General features: G+C 36.3%; 1 protein-coding gene across 1 annotated transcript; it reads right to left on the reverse strand.

The window, feature by feature from the left end:
* Window positions 1-271: 271 nt before the first annotated feature.
* Window positions 272-6,799, reverse strand: LOC111895486 (trafficking protein particle complex II-specific subunit 130 homolog). The gene is made up of 21 exons (XM_023891567.3): window positions 6,486-6,799; window positions 5,900-6,129; window positions 5,624-5,805; window positions 5,339-5,522; window positions 5,174-5,264; window positions 4,920-5,080; window positions 4,745-4,834; window positions 4,494-4,655; window positions 4,345-4,406; window positions 4,163-4,253; window positions 3,918-4,081; window positions 3,429-3,621; window positions 2,808-3,353; window positions 2,527-2,739; window positions 2,059-2,413; window positions 1,692-1,788; window positions 1,527-1,611; window positions 1,264-1,450; window positions 901-1,178; window positions 724-814; window positions 272-604 (listed from the first exon to the last, which is right to left on the reverse strand). Exons 1-21 carry the CDS (start codon window positions 6,547-6,549, stop codon window positions 417-419), a joined length of 3,714 nt encoding a protein of 1,237 aa, XP_023747335.1. The 5' UTR covers window positions 6,550-6,799; the 3' UTR covers window positions 272-416.
* Between the last annotated feature and the right edge of the window lie 4,411 nt (window positions 6,800-11,210).

Here is an 11,210-nt window from a genome sequence, read left to right on the forward strand (position 1 = left end):
TATGTGGCATTAGAAAGGAAACTAATGTTCTGTTTAGGTATAACTCCTTGATTCTTCATATTTAGTCCTTAATGATTAATACCTATTGACTAATGTCTCGATAGGTTCCTAATGATCTCATGACACCTACGAACTTTTTGTTACTTCATAATTGATTTCGATTCCAATATGTGCAAAGGGTGACCTAAAACCAAAAGTATGAAAATGGTGGAATTCTAAATAACATCAACATTGATGAATCTTAATGTATGAAATGAAGTATGTGAGGTAGTGACAGTAAATGAATAAAGTGATTGAAAGTAATCATAGACACACACACACAAATCCCACATAATAAAGATACAAAGTTAGGTTATAACATACAGCGTATGAAATTTGACTATAACCTAGCACCTACAAAAGTCACGATTTCATCTCTAGGCAGGAATGGGAATGGGAATACAGAAGGAGGAGCTGAGAGGTGGAGGGGAAACACAGACCAAGTGGGGCCCAGCTGGGTTGCAACTAATATTACCCTCACCAATGTCCGGTAACTCCAGTTGTGGGGGCCGCATGTACCCAGCAACCAATGGCACGCATAGGATTGAAATCTCTATTCGTGAACCTGTATACATTAAGTTTATTTTTAGACAACAAGGTTTCAAAATCAAGATATAAAATTTATTAATTTATTAAATGTTGAGATATTGAAAGAGGATTTGGATTATAAAAGGTTAGTAGTACCTTGCTTTGTGGAGAGAGGTGCATGGCCTCGCTTCCTCCCAGCAATCATCCAGTTTTCAGAATTTGCGTTTATTTCATATACTACCTCATCCTGTTCGCAAATCAAATATATGATTTAAGTGATTTTTACTTTTTTATTGCCAAAAAAAAAAAAAAGTAAAAATTTTAGAAACTTACGTATTGTTCGTCCTCGAGATACTTCAACCTTTCAACTCGCCACTTCATAGTAAAAAGCTGGCCGACTCTAAGGCCTTCTGGAGGAAGGGGAAGAAAACCAACTGCCAAACAAGGTTCCAACACTGGTCTTTGTAAAACAAGAGCACTCTTAAAAGTCAACATCTGTGAAGACTCATCCTCAAACATAGGAGTATGCGATCCATGATTTCTATCCCCAGATATTTTATATTTTATATTTAATATCGTATCACTATCAGGATTCATATCTTTCGCTTCATCTGTAAAAAAAAAAAAAAAAAAAAAGAGAGATTGATTATTTTTTCTAAAGATGAGTGATAAAATGAGAAATAAAATAATGCTTGCCATTTGTGGGTAGGGATATAGTGAACAAGATTCCGGCTCTTGATGTAGAAGGAACTACAAGTGGAAAGAAGGCGGATGTTGGTCTTCCATTACTTTGACTTTCACCAGCAAGGGTAAAACCGTCTTTTAGGTCCAGCCAAGAATCGTGTATGGTTAAGTTAGCCTTCACTTGTGAGTGGAGTATCACCTGGGAATGTGAGTAAATAATTATTATTATTTTTTTTTTTTGCATTTAACCCTAACAAGACTTGAGATCAATATACCTGCAAAAGCAAGGTGCCATCACTGCATTTATCTGCTACACGTGTGCTGACATGGAATGGGTTGGTGAAGTGAACAGCTATAGTCCTACAAATAATGGCAAAAATGTTGATATTTTCACTACATTTGGGACTGAAAATCGAATTAAATTATTAAAAACTGAAAACCTATCAAATTTTTGATTGCGTGATACTCCAAATTCAAGTTTCAAAGCTACAGTCCTTAATCCATCCACAACACTCGGTCTTCCGGACGAAACTGCCCCTACAAGAAAGAAATAACTATAGATTATTAAAAGAGAAACACATTGATAATATTAATAAGATTGAATTACATTTTTAGTCCCTGAGTACAGCTGATTTTTGCAATTTTGGTCCAAAAAATAAAGTCATTTTACTTGGAAAAGGAATCAAAAACCTCAAATAAGGACCAACATTGTAAGAAAAAGAATCGGGGCCAAAATTGAAAAAATCAGCTATACTCAGGGACCAAAAAAGTAATTTATTCTAACTCTAATAATAATAACAAATGAACCTGCAGATGTTCCTCTTGCAAGTCCTTCATTAATGGCACGAACAGGAACCCATAAAACACTCTCTATATTACTTGCCCAGTCAGGTAACTCTATGCTACCATTCTTCAAGGTTAATTTCGTAATTTCCTTAACAGAATCATTATGGTTCTTTTTATCCTCTAATCCGTATTTCTCCATTTCAATGGGAAATGACTCTTCGATCCTCAATCCAGGACCAGTATCAATATGTAAAGCAGCTCCTTTTAGGGAATAATTTATTGGTTTGACAATTATACCCACCCATTGAGGCTCATTCATTAACAATGCAGATGACACGGCTGCAGCAAGATCAACAAGTGCCCTTGGTTTGAATACCTAAAGTTCATAAACAAAACACATTATATCATAAAACTGTAAAATGACCAATCTACCCCTGTAAGTCCATCCAAGTTGAAGAGTAGAATTAGTTTTAGTATTAGTATTATCACCTTAAGAATCGGTCTAGTTGGCTTCTCGTAACTCATAAGATCATCACTTTCAGCAGGACCACCTCTGGAGAATCCATGAGACCTAAAGCGTAAATGACCAATTTGCCCTGTAAGTACGCCCAAGACATAGGAACCTGTTTGCTGAGGGGGTAACGAAAGTGTAATTGTGTTTCTCCCAGGGTTTAGTATTGTAGCACCCGAGCTCCTGATTGTCTAAATATTGAAAGAAAGAAAAAAATCAGAATTTACTCTTTACTCAAAATTAAGAAAAAAGAAAATACCTTAACACCTTCATCAGCATTACTAGTAGCTGTCAAGGTAAGACTGAGTGAGTCAAGAGTGATGTCATCAGGAAAGCCACTCCATAAAGTTACACTCAGATTCCCTGGATCGCCATCACAGAGCTCTAATGGTGGACCAGAGTTCCCAGAAAAAGTAATTAATGATGACACATCTAGAGGGACAGGATTGTCCATTTCACCATGTGCAAGACGAACAACTTCTGATTGAAAAGATTCACGTTCTTTTTTCAAAAACAGATTTTTATCAAGAGAGAGTAATCTCACACAAGATGATAAGTAACCAGCTTGATCATTAAGTATTTTTTGACACTCAGCTAAATCAGGAAGCACATCAGCTAACAAATCCTCCCACCCTTCACCAGAATAAAGAGCACACACTTTTTCATATGACTTTTTTGCTAAATCGTATTCACCATGTTTGAAGCAAACAGCAGCAATTTCACCATCAAGAACAACCCCGTGTCTTTTCCACCATGAATGATGATAGTTTTCAGCAGCAGACTTTGAAAGTTCTAGATACTTTTTCTGAAAACACAAATCATGAATGAGAAAAGAAACAGTCAAACATCATACAATGCTGAGGTGGACTTGGACATGCACCTCAAAATCTGCTAAAGATGAGAATGATGTCCATAACCCATGATCAGATATTGTCTTTTTGAGAGCATGTTCAGCAGCAACAAAGATTTCTGCAAGTTTCATAGGTCGATCGATTGAGCTTTCAAAGTTTCCTGGTGTAGAATTGGTTCTTGACATGGATGTTGGTTGTAATTTGGGAGATGGAGATAATGAGCTGGAATTATATGATAAGTGGATCAGAGTGCCATTTTTTTTACATGTATAACAAAATAAGGTTTTTGATATTTACCATGTTTGGTCCAAAACTCAAAACTGTTTTTCGATTTTAGTCCTTATGAAAAGGTTTCATATCGATTTTCTCCCTGAAACCTTGAAAGAAGGACCAGAATATATACAGAACCTTGAAATACGGAGAAATTTTGAAAAAAGCTTCGATTTTTGACTAAACACGGTAAAAATCAAAAAGCACAGGGACCATTTTTGTAACTATAAAAGTACAGTTTTCCATACCCATCCATGAAATTTGAACGCCCATCAAACAATTCAAACATATTTCCAGCAGAAAGAGAAGCTCTTCTCCTATTAGCTTCTCTCAAAAGAAACGAAGGCTCAAGAGGTAGTGGCTTCCTTTGAATACCAAAATGTTTGACCCTTGGAGTAGCTTGAAGAATCATCTATATAATATAATGTCAATTAAGTCAGATATTAACTTTCTTTGTTTATTATTAAACATAATATAAGATATATATGCATACCTTCTCTTTAGCAAGAACTTCAGATGCTGCATCAGAAGGAACAGAAGGCCAAACTGCTGGTTTAGGCCATGGTAGCATGCTAAGTGAAGCACTGTTTACAAAATTAAATAAATAATTTTTATGGCGAATAAATTACAAAGTTGAAAGCAATTTACAGGAAAAAAGTTGAGTGGCTAGGCTACCTGTTGACTGGACTTCTTTCTATAGCAGAACCATAACCAAGTAAATATGCAAGTCTCATGAACTGACAAATTCAAGAATAAACTTTCAATAAATTAGACAAAAAAAAAAGTAGGTTGATATGTTGTTTTATAAGTTATAACCTCTTTACCTTAGCTCTACATAGAGAATATAGTTCCCCACGTACACGATAATATTCTTTTTCTATCTCGGGTCCCACAAGTCCATTGCTATAATGAGCAGCAGTTGCATTGACTAAACTCAAGCAAGAAGTTATAATCCAAACTTCACGTATACAAAAGGGTAAAATACTCTGGACAATAGAAAGAAATGTAATCAGAAAAAAACCAAGTTGTCAGTTTAGAAAATATGTATTAATACTCACTGAAGTGAATGTCAGACCTCATGAAGAGCCAATGCTTTTGAGAAGCTAATAACAAATGAATACCCTCTTGATGCAACCTCAAATGGACGATTTAGCTTGAACAATAGCTGCAAATGTTTTCCTCTTAGTGAAATCATATACAAGCAATAAACCTGTTACATGTTTATACATGCAACAAAGCATAAAGATTACCTTTGCTTGACAAGCAAATAGATATTGTCTAAATTCAAATTCTCTAAAGGAATCATCTTGAACTATTTGTGTCAATGGTTTTTTTCCAGGGTTTAATAATGCAGCTTGATCATCTCCATGCTCCATTCCTCCAAAGTCCCTTTGCTTTCCTGCTATGTTAACTAATCACATTTCACAAATAAAGTTACTAAATCCACATTTGTTAAAAAAAGTTCAATATACAACCAAAAAAAAAAAAAAAAAAAAAAAAAAACCTGTTTCCAGGTAGCAAAGCTCTAGTTCATCATATTCACGTAATGAATCTTCATGTAGATGAGCCATCTCAAACATGAATGCCAAACTTTCCTGTATTTGAAAATAATAATTTAAAGGGAATCCAAGATCAATAAATTTTCAACAGATATAAAAATCTTGGGTACCTTTAAGATGAAGAAGTTACAGAAGCTCCAAACTGGTTTGAATCTTTGTTCACTGAGTTTACGGATTTCTTCTTCATAGAATTGTATACGTTTATCAAGAGTGTTTCGAATGCACTCAGTGATTTTAGATTCCAAATCTTCCCAGAAGGTTGTTTCAGGTCCATGCATATCCAATTTACAGCACCTGTTACAATTACAAATTTACAATGACAGTTTATCTTTTAATCTTTCCCTTTTTTTTTGTATTGAAATCAAGATACATTTATTAAGATATAGCAAGTTTACCTTTCCCTCTTCTTTGAGCTAAAATCAACTTCAAGTTTGGCATAAACTTTTTTAGCCATTTTGCTTGCTTGATCATTGTGGGGTGGAGCTCTAGACACAAAGACAATAAACCACTCTCGCTCATCATTTTGCACGATTAATTTCAAACGAGGTTTTAGGATTGTCTTGAACTCATCCAGATCCTGTTGATGAGGTGATAACAATTTCATTTGTGTTGTTGAATTTAACAGATTAATAGAAATATTTAACCAAAGTGAAAGATGAAGTATCAGTTACCTCACAAGTCACAAGGACCACGGTTGCATATGGTTCTCTGAATGAAAATAAGAATTGTTCTTGAGGGAATCTACTGCGGAGCCTTGAATCTGTTGTTAGTATGTATTCAGCTGGCAGATTATCCACTAATAAGGGATTACGGGTTTTGTTATTCAATGTAGCTCTTCTTATTGGAAGTCGATCCTCAAATCCCTTCTTGACTAAGGGCCACAAATCACTCACATCTTCAACTGTGATCAATTAAATAAGAGATTTTGAGATTTCAACATTCAGATATAACTCATAAGCTATGACGATATGGAAAATTTATAGCCAAAAACTGAAATATATGCATGAATATTCAGTTCGAAAGAACTAGGTCTGAATTTAGAAGAGAAATGTTCGCTTAAATTATGCGATTGAGGAAACTCCAAGTACTAATGGAGGTAGTACATTTACATTTCCGCAATGTAAACAAAAACCATCAACAAAATAGTAATAATTTGATCTACATGATTTATATTTCTATCAGTTGAATACAAACGCATGTTTCAAATGTAAATTAGGGCTACGAATAATAAAGGAAGGACGGATTAATCAACTATACCAGCAATGACGACGCGTTCACAAGAATTCTTGATCGACAGAAACTGAGCTAGGAAATTCGCCATGTAGGTGATCGATCTGCCGCAATCATACGGAAATCAGTGGATCCAAAGGGCGTATGTCAACTGGGGTGGTTGAAATTGGTCGTAAACAGTCAAATTAAAACCCCTTCAGTGTGATTTTAGAGTATAGCGATTTGATCGGCTCTTTTTCCGTCATTGTCGGGATTCATCTGATCTCATGCTTGTTTATTGCACCTCTGGTGACCTCCGTGTGATCTAAAGCTGATTGGGTGTGTAGTTTGTAATCAACTTCAGTTTTGGCTGTAAATATTAAAATTTTGTACCAATAGTTACTATTTATGTATCCATGATGTTTATTTTAGGAATGTTTGGAAAGAATGAATATTTAAAATGTCTGAATTTTTTAGAGTGTATGAATTTTTAACATCTGAATTTTTAAATGTTGTTTGGTTAGAACCTCTAAATTATTGTGTTGAATTATGAAAATGACCAGTTTACCATTTTATATTATTTTTTCTGAATAATAATAATAAAAAAAGTTAAACACCATACAAAATCCAAATTAATATAAATCAAAATTTATCTTCATTAATCTGTAATGATCTTTGAGAGATCAATTTACAAAAATAACAATCATTTTTTGTATGTCTCTAAGGGTTTCAAAGTTAAAATCTTCCTATTCTAATAAAATGATAGTTTTATTCTCCTTTTGACATGTGTCATTTTATTAAACTTCTTAATTAATGCATGTTTTATTCTTCTTTTGCCATGTGTCACCATATTAGGTCTACTAATTAATACTTGCAACATGTCAACCTATTGATTATTATTTTAAATTTTAAATTTTCCACTCTATCTACATTAAATTAATAGCATTAAAATAAAATTAATACAAATTATAAAGTGATAATCTCACATATTTATTTAAAATCAATAATTATAGTTTTATATAACTAAAAAAATCTCCTAATTAATAATTTATTTAAAATAATTGATTAATAACTTTGAATTTTCACTAAAAAAACTTAATTTTGTAACCGTGGTTCACACGAATTATAAACTAGTACAACATATTTGACATTGAAGGTCAAATTTTTTCCCACTGAGTTATGAGCTTTGATCTTTTAAGATAGGGTATACTTTAATTTCAGCTTTGAGTCTTCAATATATATGTATCCAACTAGTGAACCAAAAACTTTCTACTTCGTGCACACTTAAGAAACAACCATACAATTTATTACTCTTTTATCAACAAAAAATTAACCAAAACTTTTAAGCACAATTCAATATAAATCATACATTTAAGCAAGAAATTACCCATTAGCAACAGGTACACGATTTAATAATCAAAGCTCCTAACGAAAATTTCAGAATCCAAGTTCATAATTGTTTCAAGTATCAAGATTTCAGCATCAGGTTATCAAACAGATTTCAAGAATCGCCCACATTAAACATTTTAAGAGACTGAAATTGATGCTCTTAATAACAGCTTTATCATAATTTATACATACATCAACACTTAAAACCCAATCCAAATCTGTTAGAAGCAAAACATTCAAGAAAAAACAAATTCAAACATTTATAATTAGATTTCTGATTTCACCATTTCAATAGTTTGAAACCACATATGAATTCAGGAAAAAAAAAACATAAGAAAATCACGAATTCAACATCAGATTGCAAACCACACATGAATTAAAAAATAAAGGAAAAGAAAAAAAAAACAAATTTTCTATAAAAACAGGAAAAAAATCGAGTTTCAGGGGGAACACAACAGATGGAGCGGAGGTGTTTGTGTGCATTGATGAGAAGAGAGAATCGGAGGAGGCGTGAGTTTGAGGAGAAAAAAAAACCGATTCATTGACCAATTCATTCATAAAAACAGAAAAAAAAAATCGAGTTTCGGGGGGAAAGAAGGAAGAAGAACGAACCTGGATTGTCGAAGTTGAAGGACGCGTTGTTGTAGGCGTCGGAGGAGAAGGCGGCGGCGTCGGAGGCGTCGTCACAGGCGGTTGATTATTGGAGTTCGGTGAGGGAGAAGAAGCGGGTGAGAAGGAGGAGAAGGGGGCGAGAAAGAGAGTACGCGTTTTGGGGTTAAGGGCATAGTGTCACGAGTCGGTGTTCTAGAATCTTCCAGATCGATCAAGAAGATGGTAGAACAAGTAATAATCTACCATAAGTCCCTAGAACGATCTAGAATTCTCTAGGATGCAAAAGTATAGAATAGAATTGTGTAGAACTTTGTATAGATAAGGATCTTGTAAGAACAATCTAGAATACTCGGGAATGTACGAAATCTAGAGACTTCCCTTTGAGGAGGTGTAGGATGCCTATAAATAGGAGGAGGACTCATTTGTCCAAGGCATCCAAGAAGTTCTCTTGTAAGAAGTAAAGTTGTATAAAGAAGCTCTTTTCTTAGAAGTGTTTCTTGTCGTTTCTCTTGCTTCCTTTAATCGTTAATACATCTAAGCGATCGAAGTTAGCCTGACTTAGTCGGAGAAAATACTAAGTGGCGCACGGTGATTGAAGCATCCCGTGACACGTGGTATCAGAGCCAGGTTGTTCGTACAAGCAAGAGATCATGACTACGGAAGCAGGAAGTAGTGAAGTCGCAAACGTGCCCCCTGTCGTCGAGGGGAAAGGAAGAAAATCCAGGAAGAGGGACCAATCGATAGATGCCTTGGCAAGCTTAGAGAACAAGCTTACAAGGACGAAGATTAACGTCGGTGAGATCCTTGAATGGAAGGATACCGTCGATCAGTTCGTTGCCGAGATAAGTGACACGAGCGATGGATTGAAGGAGACCATCGGTGTCATCAAGGAAGAAGTCCTTGGACTTATTAACACCCTGCAGAATGAGTTCCGTGAGAAGGTAGCTACTCTAGAAGCCGAAGTAAAGTTGTGCAAAGCCGCAATTGCTGGAGGAGCAAGTACAAAGATGACGCCACATGTCGATGCACCTAAACCCCTGAAGTACAAAGGTAAGCGTGACCCTAAACTTCTTGAAGAATTTTTCTGGTCCGTAGAATGTTATTTCAATGCAATCGGGGTAAAGGACGATAAGCCCAAAATAGACACGGCTGTCCTATACCTATGTGAGAATGCTGCCCTATGGTGGAGGCGGAAGCATAACAACATAGAAAAAGGGCTATACACCATAGATACCTGGGATGAGTTCAAAAGGCAACTCAAGAAGCAGTTTTGTCCCCACAACGCAGAAGATGTAGCAATGAAGAAGCTTCGGGGACTGAAACACATTGGGTCGATTAAAGATTATGTGGCAGAATTTACTGCTTTAATGCTGGAGTTGCCTGAATTACAAGAAAAAGACAAGTTATTTTATTTCCAAGATGGACTACAATCTTGGGCCTATAACGAGCTCAAGCGAAGGAATATCCAAGATGTTGATGAAGTGATTGTTGTAGCGGAAGACCTTATGGACTTCCGAAGAGATGCACTGATTAGAAGGACTAGTGGGGGAGATAAAGCTGTGCCAAATCCATCACCAAGGGACGATAGACCCGCTGTCAAACCCTCAGCTTTCAAGGGAAAGGCGATCGAAGGAGGGACTCGTAAGGAGGTGAAGTGTTATTTATGTGACGGTCCCCATCTAATAAGAGATTGTCCCAAGAAGAAAAGTTTCAACGCCATGGTCTTTGAAGATGAACATGAAGAAAGGGACGAACAACAACTAAGCTCGATGCGTCTCCTCAACTCGGTGGCTAAGGAAGAGACAAAACCAAAGAAGGGAGGAGGTCTCATGTTCGTGAAGACTAAAATAAATGGAGAGGCAACTAAATCCCTAGTCGATACAGGTGCGTCTCATAACTTTCTTGCTGAAAATGAAGCCAAGAAAAGGAATATTCAATACACCAAGGAGATAGGCTGGCTGAAAGCAGTAAATTCCCCATCCGAACCCATCCTTGGTGTCGCCCACAATGTGCCCATCGAGATAGGAGGATGGACAGGAATCATAGACTTAACGGTAGTCCCTATGGATGATTACTGCATGGTGCTTGGGATGGAATTCCTAGACGAAGCCCGACCTTTTTCATTTGAAGATCAAACCATGCGCCTCACCAAGGGATCCTCGATTCACATCGTTCCCTTAGAAAGAAGCAAGGCAAATTCCCGTATCATTTCAGCCATGCAACTTAGCAAAGGCCTTCGGAAGGGCGAGGTGACATTCCTAGCCACATTAAAAGAAGAATTCGATTTTCCAGAAATGGAGGTACCGAACAAAATCAAGAAAGTACTTGAGGAATTTAAAGAGGTAATGCCACCAGAATTACCCAAGAAACTACCACCACGAAGAGAGGTGGATCATGAGATAGAATTAGAACCAGGAGCAAGGCCACCAGCGTTGGGGCCTTACCGAATGGCACCACCAGAATTAGAAGAGCTAAGAAAACAGTTGAAGGAGTTACTAGACGCTGGCTTCATCAGACCTTCCAAAGCTCCATTTGGTGCCCCAGTATTGTTCCAAAGGAAACAAGATGGTAGTCTAAGAATGTGTATTGACTATCGAGCCTTGAATAAGGTAACCGTGAAGAACAAGTACCCAATCCCCTTAGTTGCCGATCTCTTCGATCGACTCACAAATGCTCGATGGTTCACAAAGTTAGATCTACGATCAGGGTATTGGCAAGTTCGCATAGCAGCAGGAGACGAGCCAAAGACAACATGTGTGACCAGGTATGGAT

The sequence above is a fragment of the Lactuca sativa genome, chromosome 9, assembly GCF_002870075.4.
Source record: "Lactuca sativa cultivar Salinas chromosome 9, Lsat_Salinas_v11, whole genome shotgun sequence".
NCBI classification, from domain to species: Eukaryota; Viridiplantae; Streptophyta; class Magnoliopsida; order Asterales; family Asteraceae; genus Lactuca; species Lactuca sativa.

Coding starts and splice junctions, on each gene's coding strand:
- LOC111895486 (XM_023891567.3), bottom strand. CDS start 6,549: ATGGCGAATTTCCTAGCTCAGTTTCTGTCGATCAAGAATTCTTGTGAA. Junction 6,130..6,485: donor TGAACGCGTCGTCATTGCTG/GTATAGTTGATT, acceptor AATTGATCACAG/TTGAAGATGTGAGTGATTTG. Junction 5,081..5,173: donor GCTTTGCTACCTGGAAACAG/GTTTTTTTTTTT, acceptor AAATGTGATTAG/TTAACATAGCAGGAAAGCAA.